The 21,538-nt window shown below is 39.7% G+C and overlaps 1 protein-coding gene across 4 annotated transcripts in view; it reads left to right on the plus strand.

Annotated features, from left to right (window-relative positions):
• fryb (furry homolog b (Drosophila)) overlaps nucleotides 1-21,538 on the plus strand; it is a 155,798-nt gene that overhangs the window by 40,953 nt on the left and 93,307 nt on the right. For all 4 annotated transcript variants that reach the window (XM_007891283.2, XM_042334582.1, XM_042334583.1 and 1 more), the window contains exons 2-3: nucleotides 6,275-6,474; nucleotides 19,117-19,170. In XM_007891283.2, the coding sequence (XP_007889474.1) occupies nucleotides 6,275-6,474; nucleotides 19,117-19,170 (254 nt within the window). The remainder of the gene's footprint in view (nucleotides 1-6,274; nucleotides 6,475-19,116; nucleotides 19,171-21,538) is intronic.

Consider the following 21,538-nt stretch of genomic DNA (forward strand, 5'->3'; position numbering starts at 1 on the left):
GGGGGTGGGGAGGAAGGTGACCAAAGACGCTGTCAAAGAGAAAGGTCTTCAGCAGGGACCTGAAAATAGGAAGAGAGGGAGCGAGGAGAAGGAAGTGAGGAAGGGAATTACAGAGCCTGAAAGACAATATATTGTGGCCAATGCTCCTCCTTCAAATGTTTCCCCTAAATTGAAAATTTAGTTTGGCTGCTCAACTCATTGTTGAGTTTGCAGGAAGTTTCTGGTACCTTTCCATTAACCAATGAGACCTTAAAAATGCGACATGCTTGCCAGATGTCAAATGACCTAACTCGTGACTATCCTGCTTGGGGAGAGGTAAGTGAGGTATCTTTGGAGCTGAGCTGGCTACAAGGATACTTGCGGGGCAACAGAATGTTGGAACCCTCTAATAATAATAGTAATAATTCTTGCATTTGAAACAGCACTTTTCATATCTTCTAGATGTCTCAAAGCGCTTCACAGAATAGACTGTAAAGTGAATTGACTTTATATTTGTGGGCGAAATGCGGCAGCCAGTTGCGCACAGCAGTGTCCCACAAACAGTTGTGGATTGAAAATGACCAATTTTCTTTTGAGGGATTATTATCAGGCGTGTGGAGTAAATAGAATAATATAGGTAATTTTTTGCATGTTCCACAGAGCCTATCCCAATCAGATAAGCTTACCCAAGACTGAGTTAATGTAAGCTTGAGTTGGCAAACTCTGATAGGCCCCATTAGAGTGACTCTGCCCTAAGGCAGTGATTTTTTAAACAACCTTTTAGCGTGACCTCAGCGTGCGGTCACTAAGTTACTGGTGGCCACAGCGCAACTTTCCCAAATCTGTGTTACTATCCTCCCATCTCTGTGGTGTTCCCAGTAGTTAAACACTCCAAGACGTTGCCCCACATGAAGGGCACTATACAAATGCAAGTTGTTGTATAGTTCCTGATCTAGGGCACTGCTGTTGAGAGACCAGCTCTGCCGGCTTGTTGGCAGGACTCTGAAGGGCAGACAAGTCTCTGAAGACAAAGATTCTTTCCATTCGGCTCCTGTTAATCCTGCAATGTAAATCCTTTATAAGTCCTAGCTGGACAAGCTGCCGAAAGCTTGCCAGATAATGCTCTTAATGGCCAGTCCTGTAATTCTAGCTGGGTAACTCCAGTAGTAAGTACCCCAACATATTCTGGGAACCCCAGTCTTTCGCCTATCTGCACCTAATACTGTCTGGATTTAAGTAAACAGGGTGTGTTCCTCCAGGGCGAAGGTATGTAATCCATTCCAGACACGGGAAATTTTTATGCATAGGTGGCATAGGTATGTCAAACTCTCATTCTGGCTTGGACACTCTTAAGCATGGTTATACCGAACTCATTTAAAACACAGCTTGATGCTATAATGGCAAGATGATACAGTGTGTATTCTAGAAGGATAAGAATGATCCAATAAAACAAAGCTTTCTTCATCCAAGCTCTTCAATAACCTCTTGTGACAGATTTATGAGGAATGATCTTGGATTTCTTTACTTGAAAAGAGACGTGATAGAGGTTCTTAAAATTATTAAAGATTTGAAAAAATTAGATGCAAATTTTCTGTCATGAAGACAATTCAAGCCAATGTGAAAGTTCAATATAAGGACAACAAAAGCAAATGCTAAATGCAGTAATATTTTATGTTTGCTGGAGTTTCAAAAATAACTAGAACAAATTCCTCAAAATTAAAATTATTCAGTGTGATAATATGATGAAATGGATGTATCATAGGAATCTTTTGAGAGGTTGAATCGGCTGGATAGACCATCCAACTTCCTCCAAAAGAATGGGAAGTTTGCGCCTGAAACCTTTACTGTTATTTTGAGCTGTCACTAATAATTATAATTATTGATTTGTTGCCCTTATTATTTTCTTCTGTTATATCGATCTTTTTCAATAGCTGCTGTATCATCTCTTACACAATAACTCTTCTAACTCAATAGATCTGACATGCAGAACACTCTAACCCTCGAAACTCCATCTTGTGTCAATTATTTACTTTGAGCCAAGATTTGGTTGCCAATAATGTCAGTACTTTTGCTAGCTTTGTAAATTAACACTAAATAAATAGTACTTGTATTTAATATAGAGTAATATCTCAATAAGAATATCTCAAACATTTAATTAAATTAGCTGCTTTAAAGTGAATGTGGTAGCTGTGGCCACAAATAACTATGAGATAAACATTCTATTAATTAAAAACATTTGGAATAAATTTGAATGGGACACCAGGGCACATTACATTTAAAGGTACAAATAAATAAACTGATATTCTAAAAATTAAAGGGGAAAATTAAAGAAGTTTCATGGTTTATGACCCCAGAATAAAGTCCTGGAGTCCTGTAGCTCAGTGGTTAGAGCACTTGCCTTGCAAGCGAGAGACCTGGGTTTGATTCCCGGCAGGGCAAGACCTTGGGCAAGTTTCCTTACTCCACATGCCTAATAAACAATAATAAATTGGTCATTTTCAATCCACGACTGTTTGTGGGACACTGCTGTGCGCAATTGGCTGCCGCGTTTCACCCGCAAATATACAGTCAATTCACTTTATAGCGTATTCTGTGAAGCACTTTTAGACGTCTAAAAGACATGAAAAGCGCTATATCAAATGCAAGGATTATTATTATTATTATTATGATAGGTTTCCAGGAAGGGTGACTGAGGCCAGGACACACAACTCAGTTAACGACTACTTAATGCTGTGAATGGAGCACGTTAGGGTGGGTGTTCTGGAAGAATGAGATCAGATGGACCAAATGGTCTTCTTTATCCTAAGTAATCTTCTGATCTTATGAAAAGTAAACAAAGAGACAGGGGAGAGAGGTAGGGAATCCAAACCAGAGGGGCTGCTAACAACCATTTTTTCAATAATTTACACTGCTGAATCCAGAGCTGAGCTTACTGCTTCTGTTACTGCAATAACATAAAAGCATTTTAAGGTCATCCTTCATAACTCTGTTTGAAGCTTTTAGTGTAATCATATTCCTCCCTTTGTCCTTAACACTACAATTTCCTTGTACCTTCATAACCATGTCCTCATCTATATTTAGCAAGGCACTTTACATATCAAATCTAGTTCAAGTCATTCTCAGGTATTGTACTTGTGTTTTTCCCCCAGTACTCTAGCTTATGAACAGCATCCTAGATGCCCTGGAACTCAACCTTGCATTTGAATATGTATTTCTTATTGAGGCCTTTTATAACTAATGTTATATAAGGTGACATGGAATATTGGAACCCTCTGTGGTGGTCTCGGTAGTCCGGTTCCTGAGCGAGGTGGATCCTCAGTATTCCAGGGCACTGCTGATGACAGCACAGCCAGAATGACTGATCGACAGGACTTGGAAGGGCAGACCAGTCACTGGGGGCAGAAAGTCATCCCAAACAGCTACTGTTAACCCTGCAAGCCTATTAACCACAGCCTCCTGATGTAAAAGGCGTATACAATGTAATTTGTTGTTGTTATTATTGTTGCAAGCCATAGCCCTACTGGGTAGGGTTGTCCTAGATGGACAAGCAGCAGGAAAGCTTGCCAGACAGTGCTATCAATGGCAAGTTATGTGGTTTTAGCTGGTCAGATTCCAACAGGACCCCAACTCACACCCTGGGGTCCCCAAGCCCTAGCTCTTGCCAACCTGCACCTGTTACTTTCTGGAATTAGGTAAGTAGGATGCGTCCCTCCAGGGAGAGTGCACATTGCATTCCAACAATCTATCTGGAATTTCCATGTGTAGGTGGGATACATGGAACCCTCCGTTTGGTTTGGGTACTCTTAAGCATGTGTCAGACACCCGACAGGGCCACCTCCTTTCATGTTGTATGATCTAATTCTAATTAAACCATCATCCCTTAAGCTCATGGAACTGTTTACAAGCACTTGCACGGTCAACTCAAATTTAACAGTCTGCACGAACAACTTTCTTTTGTACAAATCTATACAGTGTAACCGTAGTTTTTGTACCTTTGCTAAGTGCAATACTGGTAAATTTAAAGGTACTTTACAGTTACAAACTTACAGTCCCTGGTAATTTTTGCAGCACTTGCTCATCTACATTTTAGCATTTTATCTCGCCAAGCTGGTCGGTTTTGGGTTACTGCGAGTCTACTTGGCTTTGATTGTTTATTTCTTCTTAGTTAATTTAGCCCCACTTGACTCTAAGGAGGAGACATAGTGTAGTATTTATTTTATTGAGCTCAAAAATGTGAAGGGCTGAGAGTCCTGTCAGGATTCAGGCTCACAAACTTGTAGTCTCAGGTCTGACCTCAACTGGATGAACAGAAACAGAATACTTAAAATATCGTACATTCCTTGTACCTCATCCTCATTCTTTGCATTACTATTTTTTCAATTAATTCTTTTGCTATCAATTTGTTCTAGGAAAATAAGCTCGCTTGAAATATTTTCTGTATTTGTTTTCTTTTGATTTCTTCTGTAGTGGGGTCCTGTAGCTCAGTGGTTAGAGCACTCGCTTTGCAAGCGAGAGACTTGGGTTCAATTCCAGGCAGAGGGCGAAACCTTGGGCAAGTTTCCTTACTCCACACCTAATAATAATCCCTCCAAAACCAAAAAAAATAATAAATTGGTCATTTTCAATCCACGACTGTTTGTGGGACATTGCTGTGCGCAATTGGCTGCCACGTTCGCCCACAAATATATACAGTCAATTCACTTTACAGTGTGTTCTGTGAAGCGCTTTGGGACGTCCTCCCGACGTGAAAAGCGCTATATCAAATGCAAGGATTATTATTATTATTATTATTTTGATTTCTCCTGTAGTTTATTTTCTTTTTAAGTGTTCAGCTTCCTTTTTCGTGATGTTTCTTAACCTGCCTAGCAATTTTAAAAGGAACGCTAAAACTAGAAAATAAACACTGATGATACAGTAGTATTTTATATAATAGCAAAGGACTGTAACAAATGCAAGCCTGTTTTACAATATCAAGGATCTTTTGTTTCTCAGTTTGTGTTTAGATCGAAAATGCTCAATTCATTTCCAGTATTATAACTCACTGAAATATAAATATTATTCTGTATATAATGTATCAGCACCTTTGGCAGACATAATGTGATGGAGAACATTTGCAAGTTTGGATACAATATTTTATTTGATTACTGTATTCTGTGGAGAACGTTTGCATACATGAACGAGCTACTGCTTGCTTTCAAAACTAACAAAAACTAAGGCAGTTACAGATGTTCCATGACCTATTGTATTTTGATTGCACCTAAAGTCAGTGCAATTGATATAATAATAAATATTTGAATGTTTGAATTTGATATTTAATATTTGAATTTGATACAGCACCTTATCATGTTGCCAAGATGTATCAAAGCGCTTCATAGGATTTTTCTATGAAGAGTAGAGACTATGTATTTGTAGGCAAACAGGCAGCCGATTTGCACATAGCAATGTCTCCCAAACAACCATGAAGTGATGACAAATTTTATTTGGAGGATTGTTGGCCAGGATAGTTGGAGAAATTCCCTTCTCTTTTCGAATAGTGCCATGTGAACAAGCACATAGAACCTTGGTTTAATGTTAAAGCGCTTTGAGACATCTCGAAGACGTGATAATCAAGGATTATTATTATCCAAAAGATGATCATTAGTGGCCAATGACTATTGACTAGATCTTAGAAGTTTTGCCTTTGATAAATAAAATAAAATAAATCCTTATTTATATAATAATGGTACTTTACAGTTAAGTGGTACCCAAAGTGGAGTCCTGTAGCTCAGTGGTTAGAGCACTCGCTTTGCAAGCGAGAGACCTGAGTTCAATTCCAGGCAGAGGGCGAAACCTTGGGCAAGTTTCCTTACTCCACACAGAGCCTAATAATAATCCCTCCAAAACCAAAAACAATAATAAATTGGTCATTTTCAATCTACGACTGTTTGTGGGACATTGCTGTGCGCAATTGGCTGCCGCGTTCCGCCCACAAATATACAGTCAATTCACTTTACAGCATATTCTGTGAAGCGCTTTGGGATGTCTAGAAGACGTGAAAAGCGCTATATCAAATGCAAGGATTATTATTATATTGCATTTGATAAAGCCACTTTAATGTCATGAGGATGTCTCAAAGAACTTTACAGGATGTACTGTAAAGTATTGTGGCTGTGTATTTGTAAGCGAATGCTCCTGATTGATACTGTAATGAAATGCTTCAACAAACTGAAAAATAAACAGTAAGATTTTTTATAAAAGAGCCCAACTGAAGATGTATCACAATAATTTATTGATTATTCCGTGTTTTTTTGCATAGCTTCTCCTGTGGGCAACGGGTACATTAAACCCCCAGTCCTACCCACAAGCAGCATACCAGGTGACAGAGGACCTCCAGCCATGATGCCCATCAATATTGACCCTGATATTAAATCAGGGGAATATGTCTTGAAGAGCATATTTGCTAACTTCACAACTCAGGCTGAACGAAAGATTCGTGTTATCATGGCAGAGCCTCTGGTAAGTTTTCATACAGTCATTTTCTACTCGGTTGTGCTATTATATTCATACATTCCATTTGTTAATCAAAATCTTTTCCAAAACTGCCTTGAGTACGAGCCAGTTTCATTTCATCCATTTTATTTTATTACATAAATTTTATTACTGGTCATTTAAAAAGACAAATAGATTCATTGGGGCATGAAATCTCATGAGGGTAAGTATTCTTATGGTGGATTAGCACCGCCAAAAATAGCATATTGAAGTTCATTTGGATGGTTTTAATATTTATTGGTGAATTTGTTGAATACATAATAAGGAATTTAAGTTGAATGGTTTAACAGAGAGCTGGTAAGACTGTGGAACTCAATGCTGGAAACCATCCACGGTCTCCTACGCTGTTCCAATGAGTCACAGCGCAAGCTCAATATTCATTTCAACAATGTCAGACCATAACAGCTCACATTCCCCTTCCCCCTCTTCTGTGACCATTACCGTATCATCTTGGTCCCAAACACACCTTTTCTCTCTCTTGTCCGTCTATTTTGTTGCAATCTTTTCCTCCCCCTTTGTTCTGCAGTATTACCACCTCTATTCTCCTGCTTTCCCCCCCCTTTGTTTTGAATCATTAACACCTCTTTAACTCATCATCCCCTGTCCTCTACCCCATTTTCTCCTTTGTCTTCCTTGCCCTCTCTGTTAGCCCTTAAAAGCCTCATCCTCACAACAGGCCCCAATTCTGACGAAGGGTCGTGGACCCGAAACGTTGACTCACTTTCCTTTCTCCATAGATGCTGCCTGACCTGCTGAGTGTTTCCAGCCACTTCTGTTTTTGTTTTGTATTTATATAGCACCCTTTACATACACTAACATCCTGAAGCGCTTCACATTGGCGAAGTTGGACACTGAGCTAGAAGGAAGGGGAGGCAGAGATGGCCTTAGACATGATCAAAGAGATAGGTTTTAAATTGGGATTTGAAGATAGATAGAAAAGAAGTGAGGTGGAGAGATAGAGGCAGAGTTCCAGAGGTTGACGGCAATGCCTGAAGGCTTGTCCACCAATGGCGATGCAAAAAGGACAGCGGATGTGCAGCAGGCCTGTGTTAGCTGAGTGTACGGGGCTGGCAGAGGAGTGGGGTATGAGAAGATCAGAGAGACAGGCAAATCATATAATTATCTTCTAGTCTAATCATTTTGTGGGTGTTCCTTCATGAGTAGTTAATTTGTTATCAGTTGTATTCTAAATGCCTAGACGATATGTAGCACATAATTACATCTATGTACACACCATTTATAAACTATGTCAGAGGAAAATTATTCTACTATTTCCCATTCAAATGCATATGATGGAACACAAATTCATTTCTGCCGAATACCGAAGATGTTATATTGCATTCATCAGTTCATTCTTTGCATGTTCTCAGTAAGTTGCTAATTAGTTGTGTTAGATTGGTTGATAAGGCCAGTCTGTCTCATGCCAGAGTTAACAACACTGCATTATTGATATGACCTATTTAAGTTCACATTAAATTTTAAATGGGTGTCGCATTGGATTAAAAGTTAAAAGAGATGCTATTTCCTTCTTGGTGTGCAATTTGTTTTGTTTTAAAATTACCCCCAAAATTCAAACTTTTATGACTTTGTGTAGAACTTAAACTGTCTCATATTGAATACTTTTAATTAGGCAATACAGTGGTTGAAGAAATTCAAATTCCGCCTCAGATTCCTTCTTGAATATTTTTAATCTGTATAAATTGGCAACTATTGTATATAATACGTATGTTATGTTTCTTTTACATTTTATTTTAGCTCTCTGTTCAGGTACAGGAAAAGTTAAATAAACCAGAAAGAAAAGTGCAAAGTACATAATAAAAAAAGATCTTTGCATTGGATAATGCTTCACAGGATTTACTGTAAAGTGTCATAACTGTATTTTGCAGGCAAAAGTATGGAATTTATTGTCCACAAACTTAACATAGTATTTTAAACACAAATAGCATATTCATACTATCCAGGATTTGTTTTTTTTAGGAGATCTTGTGGTATCATTTTTAGAATACAAGAATTTATTATGTCAGAATGACTGCATTTATTTTAAAGAAATTGGATGTTTGCATTATGTAATCTTAGTAATAGACGTTACATTTGATATACAGCCTATTTTATATAAGCACACAGCATGAATTTACGAAAGGAAAGCTATGCTTGACCAACCTTATCAAATTCTTTGAAGTTGTAACTGATAAAGTAGACAAAGGAAATGCAGTGGTGTAGTATATCTGGATTTCCAGAAGACTTTTGTTAAAGTTACATGAGAGGCTCATTACTAAAATAGGGACATGTGGAATAGTGTGAGGGGTAGCTAAATGGATTAAAAGATGGTTAGGAAACCGAAAGAAAGCGGTAGGAGTTAAAGGTATCTTCTCAGGCTGGCAAGAAATAGGAAGCGGTGATCCATAGGGATTAGTGTTAGGACTGCTACAGTTCACCATGTAAATAATTTGGATTCAGGTGTACGAGATGTGGTGTAAAAATTAGCGCCTTTGTACGTCCTCCCGATGTGAAAGGTGCATACAGATGTAATCCTCTTGCTGTTATAAAAATTTGCAGATGATCCCAAATTGGGGGTATGGTAAACAGTGAAGGGGATTGAAAAAGATTGCAGGAAGGCATAATAGGTTAGCAGAATGGGCAGACAGAGGGCAAATGAAGTTTCATGTAGGAAAATGCAAAGTAATTCATCTTGGCAGCAAAAATAAAGAAAACCGTCTACTGTCAAAGAGGAGTAGAGGAGTAAAGAGATCTAGAGATTCAGATCTACAAATCTCTAAAAGTAACCACAGGTAAATAAGGCTATAAAAAAGGCCAATAATAATAATATAATAATCCTTGCATTTGATATAGTGCTTTTCACATCTTCTAGACGTCTCAAAGCGTTTCACAGAATATGCTGTAAACTGAATACTCTATATTTGTGGGCGAAACGCGGCAGTTTCAATGGGATCTTGGGCCAAATGAGAAAGTGATGTTGAATTTATACAACAACAACAACAAGGTTACATTTGTATAGCGCCTTTCACGTCGGGAGGACGTCCCAAGGCGTTAGACAGAATATGGCTTTTCAGACCCGAGCTGGGGTCAGGGGGGAGAAGGGAGGGGGGTGGTTGATGGCATGGTCGAAGAGGAGGATCTTGAGGCGGGACTTGAAGGAGGCTACGGAGGGGGCGAGGGGGAGTGACTGGGGGATGGAATTCCAGAGGTTGGGGGCAAAGTAGCTGAAGGCTCTCCTGCCAACGGTGGGGCGGGTGGGTCGGGGGACATGGAGCAGGCCAGAGCTGGCTGAGCGGAGGGAACAGGCGGATTGGTAGGGGGTTAGGAGGTCGCAGAGGTAGGGTGGGGCGAGGCCATGGAGGGCTTTGTATGTGAGGACCAGGATCTTGAACTGGATCCTCTGAAGGATAGGGAGCCAATGGTGTCGGGTGAGAGTGGGGGAGATGGGGTCACGGAGTTTGGTGCGTGAGAGGACACGGGCTGCAGAGTTCTGGATTATCTGCAGCCTGTGGAGGGAGGGGTTGGGAAGGCCGACAAGCAGGGCGTTTGCATAGTCGAGCCTGGAGACGATGAAGGCCTGAACAAGAGTTTCAGGCCTGAGGGGTGAGGTAGTGGCGGAGTCGGGTGATGTTACGGCGGTGAGGGAAGGCAGAGCGGGTCATGGCTTGAATGTGGGGAAGAAAAGACAGTTGAGGATTGAACAAGAACCCTAGCTAGGTTCCTGACTGGTTTGGTGAGTTGTATTGAGCGACCATGGAGGTTGATGTTGCCAGATCCTGAGGTGCTGAGGCGAGCCAATCAGGAGGGCCTCAGTCTTGTTCACATTCAACACCTTGGCTAGTCCACTCCTGGACTAGTGTGGCCAATTCTGGTTTCCACAATATAAGAAGGATGTAACAGCAATAGAAAGAGTACAGCATAGGATGATATCAGGGCTGGCAGGTTTCTGCTATCAGGATAGATTGGATAGGTTAAGCCTTTTTTCGCCAGCGAAGAGATGGTTAAGCGGGAACCTAATTAGAGGTATTTAAAATTATGAAAGGGTTTGATAAAATTTACATAAATCGGTTGCTTCCACTGGTTGGGGAGTCTGTAACCAGGGGACACAAATATAAGATAGGACTAGGGGGAATCTAAAAGAGAATTTAGTAGGAACAACTTCAACAACTTGCGTTTATATAGTGCCCTTCACACGGGGCAGCGCTTCGGAGAGCTTAACATCACGTAGAAGGTTGTGGAACTCACTGCCTGAAGTGAGTGTTAAATCAGATAGTGTAGACACATTCAATAGGAAGCTGGACCTTCAGATGAGGGAGTGGATAATGGAAGGGTATGGGAGGGAGTAAAGAATAGATGGAGACTCGTATGGAGTAAACAAGTAGTAGTTGGGCCAAGTGGCCTGTTTCCAAGCAAATATTTTCCTTTGCAAATAGGTACCCTGCATAGTGTCATGATTATTTTAGTGGCTTACTTAGGAAGATAAAAGTACATGGAAAGAAAAACAGGCCATTCTTCGAAAGATCATTTGGAATTCATTCTATCATTAGTTATAATGAAGTTAATAGAGCTTCCTTCATCCCAAAGCTAAATTAAGAACAATTTAAAACATCTAACTTATCTTGTATTTTATGTTATTCATTCCTGATAATACCCTGCTCAGGGCTTTCGTGTTTCACACGCACTCTCTGTACTTATACCCTGTAACTATAAAATCCAGTTCAATCTAGCCCCTTTTTACTGTTTCAAACAACATAACAATAAATGTTCTACCTGGGAGTCTATTGCAGTTATCCACAATTATGGAGTTTATATGTTATACAAAAAGAGGCTTGAGAAGTGTTTCTTTTATCTTTTGTTTTGTTTAAAAGAAAATGCCACCAGTTGATCGATGTGTTGACTTTTAATTAATGTATGTATTCCATTAGTGTAGAGTTATATTTGTATTTTTAAAAAAATCAAATCTTTATCTGCATAATTGGATTCAAAGTAGTATGTTTTCAAAACTACCTCAGAAAAAGCCATGTTTGATTTTAGAGTGTATTTTGTTACACCTTTCTTCTTTGAACAGAAGGCTGTCTTTAAGGGGAAATAAGTGGTCTATTGAAGAAAAAGCTTTCCTACAAGAATGAATTCAGGTGTTATTTTCCCATCATTAATAATTATAACCTGCATGTGATCTCCAGTGACTAGAAAAGGAAGCAATTTGGCCTTTTGCCAAGTTTATTCCACGGCTCAGTTGGCAGGAACATATGCATGGAAAAGGCAGTGTTGACTGTGTCTGTAGGCTGTCAGCAAAAAATATATGGCAAATCAATTGCTACTTTACAAAACGATATCATCCATGCAAACACAATTGGTGTCGTTCAGTATCAGTCAATACTTGACTAAAACAGCATCCAGAACACTGCTGGATATAAAATGATTTGACAATGATTTTGGCCTCGTTGTCAGGTTAGCCTGAAGAATCTTCAGACTGACTTTTTAAAATATTTTAAAAGCAAAAGTTTAGAACTTTTGTACTGGTTTCACAAATTAAAATTAGACATTTGCAACAGCAAGAAACAGTTGTATTATATAAATTATTTTGGAACACTTTGAAGTGGATGTGGTCATTGATGAATAAGAATCAGGATTTGTCTTTTGTTAGAATACAGAATTAGTACCTCATGACCTGTATTTAAATTAGTTCCTAATGACAAAGAACCAATAGAAAAGTGCGGCCACAATTTTTCTGTGGAATCCAATACAGACATCCCCTACTCTACACACCCCTGCTCTGATACACCCCTTCCTCCACTACACATAATTTAACCCCCCCACCCCTCCACTACACACACCCCCTTTAAACCCTTTACCCCTCATACAAATACCCCTCCTCTAAACAAAGCCCTGCTCCGCTACACCTCTTTCTCCACTATACACTATACCCCCTTTAAACCCCTCACCCCTCCACTACACACACCCCCTCCACTACACACACGCACTCCACTACACCCCCCTTCCACTATACACACCCCCTTCCATTACAAACCCCGTTTTTGTTAAAGAAAGCATTAATTTCTTCTTGCAACAATCTAATGTGTGATATTTCTTCCTGTTTAGTCTTTATTAATTAAGTGAAAAAAATGTAGGTTGGCAGTAAAATATACCTCTCAATAGCACAAATCAACTCCCTGCAATTTTTGGTAAATATTTCCACAGTTTTCTATTGGCCCTGATTATAACCCCAAAATTAACATTATAATCAAATGATTTTATTTAATGTCTCCACAATTTACCTTTAAAATCTGCATATTTATGGTTGGTGAGCATTTTTGCTTTTACATTAGATGTTCCTTCCCTTCAGCTGTCTTCCTTCTAGCCTTTACCAAAGCTGTCACTTGAAACATCTGTGAATTCTCCTTTACACCACTCTTCCATCCAAATGCTTTGCTTGTTAGCTGTCTTAAAGAGAAAGCTGACCTCTTTGGCTCACTTCTCTTCTGTAGCTCTAATATTGATGATGTTGGTGCAAAATTTCCTTCCATTGCCCCGTTCTGTTCTACCACTATGGCTAAATTCAGATATTATCTGTCAGATACTCCTATTTCATGGCTTATATAAGGCCTCTGATCCTGATAGCATTGTTCCTAAATACGATTTGCCACTTGTTTTGTTTTATCTTTTCAGTCTTTCGTACATCTTTCCTCAGAAATCAAATGGGCCCACTCCATCTGAACTTCTCTTTTGATCTCTTGTAATCTGATGATGTGCTTTTTATGGAAAAATTCTATTATAAACACATGCTGCAAAATCCCATCATTTTCCCATCAGTAAATGTTAGCAATATTTGTTAATGTAAGTTGAACTCATCATCAATTGGATACTCGGGATGGTGGCCAATATTACCAAAATTTCGAACTGTGCAAATTTACATTTCATCTCCTTAATAGCAAGGCAGGATTTCTGAGTCTGCACTGCTGTGAAGAAGCGAAGACACGCTCATCATCTCTAATGGAAAGTGGAAAGCAGGGTAATGTAGATTACCTTTTTCCAGTGACAGATTGACTACCTGTGTTCTGCAGTGGTTAACTGTATAACAGCACTCTCCCGCAGGCTCCGTGTTGTGCTCCACCAGTGTCACGCACCCTGGGACCCTACCCTGTGCGATGGGCCTATATAAATGCAAGTTGTTGTTGTTGCTTTTACAGTGCATCACGCATGTCTAAGATAGATATTGTATGCACATGCACTTTAGAGACCTTATATATCCAGATATAGGTATTTATAGCCCTGAGTGGTATGAAGTAATAGTCCACAAAGCCTTTCGTATGATATTTAATCATCTTGCCACTTATTTATTCCTATCACTGGTCAGGAATCGACACAAATGCAGCTTTTAACAGCGAATAACAAGTCAACTTGCTATTTCTCTTGTGGCCCTCACTCCAAATCTTTGGTTCGAAGCAACTTTGACAAACAGATCTAATAGACAGCCTGACATTTATGGGTGTGAAGCATCCCTGTGAGTTAGAATCTGATTATTTTTCCAAGAAAAGAGGCACATTACTACCGCAATTTCAGATAATATTTATGGTAGCTTTAACTCAGCTGACAGTTTTAATGCAGAAGTTATATGCCAAAACAACAGCTTGCCTTTCGCGTACAATGAAACACTCAAAGCAATTTGCAGAATCAATCAGGAGCACTGAACAGGGAGGAGAGAATTGAAGGTTATTGACCAAATGCAAGGTCAAAAGAGGGTTTGAAGATGGGGAGAGAGGAGAAAGGAATTTGGGGAGAGTTGCAGATAATGGGACATATTCACTGAAGGTTTGTCCAATGATTGGGTTGGAGGATAGAAAGAGTTTGAAAAATGGAGGGCTCAGAGGAGAAGATAGGGCTGGAGATGATATAGTTAATAATAATAATAATCCTTGCATCTGCTATAGTGTTTCTCCTATCAGGAGGTCATCCCAAAACACTTCACAGGATATACTGTAAAGTGGAGTAACTAATGGGAATCTTTAACACTATGAAGAGGCTTGCAGGGTCTTAGTTTAACATGTCTTACAAAAGGGCAGAATCTCTGACAATATCGAACTGGTACCATAAAAACTTAGAATCATAGAAATTGCAGCAGAGAAGATGGCCACTCAGCAATCCATTCAGCCCCATTTACCTGCATTTTCACCTGCAAATTATTTCTTTTTGGATACCTAGTTGCCTTTTGAAAGCTGTACAAACTGAGAATCAATAACAACAACTTGCAATTATGTAGTACCCTCCACAGCGGATGCTGTCTCAGAGCACTTAACAATGGTGGAGCCTAAGGCTGAGTCAGGGGGAGGGGGAAGGTGACCGTAGACGTGGTCAAAAAGGAAGGTCTTCAGGATGATATGACATGTTAGCTTAAACTATTAGTGTATCCCTCATGCTCGAGGATGACCGTGCCAACAATGAAGGGAGCATAAGTTCATGGTAGATGGATGCGTTGATGACTGTGCAGGCCAATATGTGACAGACAGTTGTCACAACCACAAGCAGCACATAACTACATTCCTGAGGGAAGGATTCTCCTGTTTATTCCTCTGACGTTGCCAATCCTTCCGCCTCTTGTGGCTTTCCTCCACACTCACACGCCGGTGTTCCTCAAAGCTCTTCACTCCTTTTCTCACTTCAAAACGCCATTGCCATCTGTCAGTGGCCAGGGTTTCCCAAGAGTAAACGACCATGTTGAACTGTTTCAGGTGTATCTTCAGTGTTTCCTTGCAACAACAACAACAACAAGATTACACTTGTATAGCGCCTTTCACTTCGGGAGGACATCCCAAGGCCCTGGACAGCGTATAGCATTTCAGACCCGAAATTTTTTTAAAAAATTTGCAGCACCTTTGTCGTCTGTTTCTGCTTTTTTCTGCCACCCACCAGTTCTCCATAAAGCACCTGCTTTGGCAACCATACGTTGTCCATCCTAACAACATGTCCAACCCAACAGAGCTGAGCATCAATGATCATAGCCTCAATGGTGTTGCTGTCAGCACATTCCAGTACTTCAGTACGCTTCAACTATAACCTCAACTTGGACTTTCAGCCTTCTGACCCAGGAGAAATTTATTATAATAACTCAATGTATCTCATGACTGCACAAGGCATTTTAAAAGCCTTGAAAAAACATTGGTTTCAAACAGTATGAGTTTACAACCAGGATTCCTAAGCCCCTACCCAATTAATGCTATAATTTGGCAGCATAATTTGTCATTTTGGCAATAATTTAAAACGCATCATGTGTGAATGAATATAAGCCTCTTTTATATTTGGGTGCATCAGAAATATAACAGCATCAGGCTATTGCCTGAAACTCAATTCTGGAAAATGGGTCTAATGTGACCGCAATAAATTTAATGCCCGAAGCTTAGTACAACAGCAATCTATTTGTAATGAAATCTGTTTCCCAGCAAATGATTTTTTTAAAAAANGAAGCAATTTAATTCAGTTTAATTTAGCTAGGATCCAAAAGTAATACTTAGAGCACCATCCTCATGCTTCCTTTTATATATTGTGTAGTTTTTCTGCACACATATTCACAAACATCTTAAACAAAGCATGTTTGCAACAAAACCCTAGGTATTCTGATGAAACTGACTATGAAGATATTCACTATATGTGGCATTACACCACAGTAACAATGCATAAGGAAGCAAAAAAATTGCTTCACAAGTATTGAATAAACCTGCCGACCCAGCCAATCCCATCGCTCAGCCAACACTTGCCTGCTTCATGTCCCCTGTCTTATAACCGCCATTGGCAGGCAGCTTTGAGTTGTTTTGACCCTGCGCTCTGGAACTGCATCCATCCTTCACCACATTCAAAGCCCACCTCAAGAATTACTTCTTTGACTGTGCTTTCAGTCGTCTTTCCCCTCCCTGCCCTCTTAAGGTCCACCGCCCCAGCTTTGGTGCTTAGTAGCATTGCGAAGAGCTTTGGGATGTCCTCCCGACATGAATCATACAATCCTACAACACAGAAGAAGGCTATTCGGTCCAATATGCCTGTGCCGGCTCAGTGAATAATTATAGTTCTGTTCCCTGACACACCGAAATCCAAACAGGCCTCTATTTTACTATTTTCATACCCACACATCTTGTTGCTAAATGTCGTTAACTGTCTCTCAAAAGATCACAGAATCTTTCCTTTAACTTGCATTTGCAATTGGCTGTCGCGTTTCGCTATATCAAATGCAAGGATTATTATTATTATAAGCGCTTTGAGACATTTCGAAGACGTGATGAGGCGCTGTATCAAATGCAAGGATTATTATTATTTATGCAGCTTTAATGCTGCTTCAATAGCTTTACTGTGAAATTGAAGAAAATCTTATTTATTTTATTTGGCAGATTTTTGGAGACTGAAAACTGAATAGCAGAGTGAACGTGCAGTATTGTGTAAGCTATCACACAGAGGTTCACCTGGTAACATTTCAGAAAGATTTTAATTTTAAAAGGCACGACCCTCTGGAAAGATGAGGGTGCATAATAGTAAAAATGAACAGGCATATCACTTAAAGGTAATCCTTTAACTTGGCTGCCAGCTGTTCCTCACTTATAAATCTTTACCGTTGGGATTCATCTTCTATACTGGAATGAGTGAAACGCTGAGACTTGTGGCTCAAAGTTTGTGACAGTGGATTATGTTCGAAGTGCTGCTGATAAGTGCACAAAACATGTGTGCTTCCGAGAGGATGGACATAATTAAGTGCTTCTCTGCAAGCTGAAAGATAGTGTTTTTCATTTTAATTGTTGACTGCCAGCTGGTTGGTGCTCAACATGATGCCCGCCTCCGCTGCCAGCAAGGCTTAACTCCCACATTCAATGTCACCCTGAATAAAAAGTTCAATAACGCTGAGTCAGAGAGTGGTGCATGCCTTCCCGAGTGCAGAATACATAACTCAATCCTGATCAACAGCCTCAAGATGGCTTAATGAGCTTAATTACCCGTTTTTCTTTTGCCATGGATGATAACCTTTTTATTGCTGAAATTCAGAGGGATGGAATATAGGTCGTCGATAGAAGGAACAGAAACATTGATCACTCACTTCACCTCTGACATTTATATAGATTTACCTAGACTGTACAGCACGGAAACAGGCCATTTGGTTCACAGTCTGTGTTGTGTCCATCCTCCAAATGAGACTCTACCAACCCCTTAACTCCCTCCCACACCCTTCCCCCTCATGTGTATGTATAGCGTCCTCTTAAATGCATCTATACTGTCTGCTTTAACCACTGCTTTGGGCAGCAAAATGCGTATTCTTGCAGCCCTCTATGTGAACAAGTTCCTCCTAAATTCTCATTTAGATCCCCAGTTTCTACATTATACTTGTGTGCTCTGGTCGCAGACTCTCCAACAAGTGGGGACAGCCTATCTATGCTAATCTTATTTACAAAGACAACTGGATAGGCAACAAACATTTATGTAAAATCTTTCCTGTAAAATTAGAGCCTTGAAGCACTTCAACTACAGTAGAACCCCATTATCAGGTGCCCCTTATACACTGGCTCACTTGCAATGCGTTTTTTACCCACTGTCATGGGACGTTGCTGGAAAATTGGCTGCTTTGTTCACCTACAAATACAGTGACTACCCTTTACTCCAAATTTCAGTGAATAGCTTTGAGACATCTCGATGACATGATAAAGTGCTGTATCAAATGCAATGATTATATATGTGATTATATAGGAATTGGTTTGAAACCTGAGGCCAGAAATAAGACCATTGTCTTTGTATCTGCCAACGGTGTCTCTTCCCACCCCCCGCACTGTCACATACACTGTTCCTTAGGGCTCTGTCTTGGGTCCTCTTTAATATCTACATGCTCCCGCTCAGTGATGTTATCCACATGCCTGGGGTTAACTTCCATATCTATGCATATGACACCCAACTCAATCTCTCTGCCTCCACCCTCGATTCCATGGCCGCTGCTGTTCTGACCAATTGAATTTCGACAACAAGTCCTGGATGAGAGCTAACTTTCTCCAGTTGAATGTCAACAATACAGAAATCCTCCTGCTTGGCTCTGGTCAACACCTTCTCACCTAAGGCACTGACAGCATCAATCTACATAGATGCACATTCCACACGGAGCCAGTGCAGAACCTTGGCATCTTGTTTGACTTTAAACCTTACATCCTACTGCACGAAGTAGTATATAAAATACAATTTGTTGTTGTTGTTGTACATCCATGCTCTGATGCATTTAGTTTTCCCCACCTCTGGAATATTGCCCACCTCTGCCAATAACTCGCCCCTCACGCCACTGAGACCCTTATCCTTGATTTCATCACGTCCAGGCTAGCCTCATCAACTCTCTGCTCGCCGAACTTCCCAACACTTCCCTTCATAAGCTGCAGATCATCCAGAATTCTGCAGCTCGTGTTCTCTTTTGGGCTAGGCTCAACGAGCCAGTTACCCCCATCCTCATCCAGCTACACTGACTCACCCAGATGATCCTCACTTTTAAATCCTTCCACTATCTTGCCCCACCTTACCTCTCACTCCACAGCAATCCAATTTTTAGTCAGTACATCAAATGTTGCATTTCTGTTTTAACACTTGGAACGGTTTCTGTTGCAGGAAAAGCCACTTACAAAGTCTTTACAAAGGGGAGAAGATCCACAGTTTGATCAGGTAAGCAAATCAGGAACATAAGTGAATTGTTGATGTAGTTTTTTTGCTCATGTTGAGATATCGCAGCCTTAAAAAATGCGGTTATGAAAGCTATTATTGATTGACATCAAAATCTAGTTCAGATATTGCTCCACAAATTAATGTGTCAATAAATTAATGAAATATGTTGCTGTATTATTCTGTATTAAGTAACAACTGTGACACTGTAAAAACTGGATAGAAGGACTAAAACGATTATTGTGTATCTGGAGGTTCAGGTTACTCCAATTTGCATTTGGCTATTTTATTAGTGTTCAAAGGAAAAAGTAAATTTTTATAATGATTAGGAATACCAAATATCTAACAACAACAGTTTGAAATATATGTTTACCCAGTACCTTAAATGCTATTGAACCTATTTTGGGTTGAATTTTATACTTGAATGGTATATTGGCATTCACGTTAAGACACTGTCTGCTAATGTTAAAAAATATTATTCCTGTTTTTAACAGTGCGCCAAGATTTGGCACAATTTTGTATTTTTTGCACAGTTAAATAAATATTTACATTGCAGATTACATCTGTAGAGCTTTGTGGTAGTTTGCTGTAACTATCAGTGCTAAGATGGAAATGGGCTCTCATGAAAGGAAATGCTTCATAAGGCATATTACAAATAGAGAGGCCATTTTCTCCTTGAGATTGAAAAGCAATACAATATTGTTTTACCTTACAGAATATAAAAGCCTTTTAGAGAATCAAATTCAGTTGGATTTTTAGTTGATATACATAAGTAAATTAGAATTTACGTAATTTATGTAGAATTTACTGTTGAATTGCAAACTCTTGTGTTGGATGTTATATGACAAATGTGCCATTTAACATCAACAAAATGCTAGTGATGCCAACTCAAGGAAGTGATTCAGTGCTGTGTTTTGCCCCACTTCGCAGTGCAATACACATAAAAAAAGTGACTGAGCAAACAGCAAGAGGACAAAATAGTTACCAGAAGGTCCAGCAGAGCCAACTGAGGCTGTGGTGTGAATTGCACATTAATTTCATTCTCACTAATACTTAATAGAATTTTTAGACTTTGTAAAGTGATTATACCATCTTTGAATACTGTGTTTAAGCACCAACTTGCATTTTATTGCGCACTTTATTTTTTAAGATGCAATCGCACTGATGACAGAAGTCCACTGTAGATTCTTTTTCAAACAAATAGCATTTCAACACAAAATAATAACGTATCCTGCGTTCTTTAACCTTTTTAATACTACAGTTTTCTGCATAGAAATATTTGAAAGTAGAGCCAAAACCCTGATACTGAGGTGCTTAATACTTTCTTATGCAGATGTGATTAAATTGGAGAAGTTACTGATGAAGTAACCAACAATGGCTTGCTTCAGTAGCAAATTCAAGTGCCCAATAAGTTCAAATGGTACTATTATTCAAATGATACTACTATTGGCATGTGTTTAAAATGGGGCAATAACCTTTTTTAAAAAAAACTAAGAGTATTTACATTTTGAAGATGGTATACCCAGACTTTTTGGTATTGTTTGGGTTTTCTAATATTTCAAACGACATGCATTAATATGTAGTCTGAAATGCCTCCACCATACTCCTTAACTCCCGTCAACGTCTTCACTCCTGCGGATCTGAACTCCTCAACCTCCCTGGGCTCTCCCTTATACTCAACGAACCAGTGTGCAATCTAGGCGTCTGGCTCGACCCCTAACTGTCCTTCCTCCCCCATATCTGGTCCCTGACCAGGACCGCCTTCTTCCACCTTCGCCACATTTCCCACCACTGACCGTGCATTGCCCCAAATGCAGCCGAAACCCTCGTGCATGTGTTTGTCACCTCCCGCTTGGATTACTCCAACGCATTCCTCGCCAGTCTCTCCAGCTCCACCATTCACAAGATCCAGCTCATTCAGAACTCTGCAGCCCGCATACTGACCCAGACCAACCTCCGTACCCACATCTCACAGTTCTAGCCAGGCTCCACTGACTCCCCATCACCGAACGGATCGACTTCAAGATCCTCACATTCATGTTCAAATCCACTCACTCTCCGGCATTGATTGAAGACTAAAAAAATCAATTAAATTTTAAATTAGAATCCAGGTGAATTTATAAAGCCACCAACTATAGCACACGTAAGAGTTTCTAGTTTTCATAATAATAAGCCTTGCATTTGATATAGTGCCTTATCATGTCATTGAGGCACTTCAAAACACTTCACAGAATGTGCTGTAAAGTGAATTGACTGTATTTTGTGGGCGAAACACGGCAGCGAAATTGCGCACAGCATTGACATGGTTTGAGTAAGCAAATTATTATTTTTTTCTGAAGGGATTATTTGGGAATTATATCATAATCTCTTC

The sequence above is a fragment of the Callorhinchus milii genome, unplaced genomic scaffold (assembly GCF_018977255.1).
Source record: "Callorhinchus milii isolate IMCB2004 unplaced genomic scaffold, IMCB_Cmil_1.0 Scaffold4, whole genome shotgun sequence".
Taxonomy (NCBI): Eukaryota; Metazoa; Chordata; class Chondrichthyes; order Chimaeriformes; family Callorhinchidae; genus Callorhinchus; species Callorhinchus milii.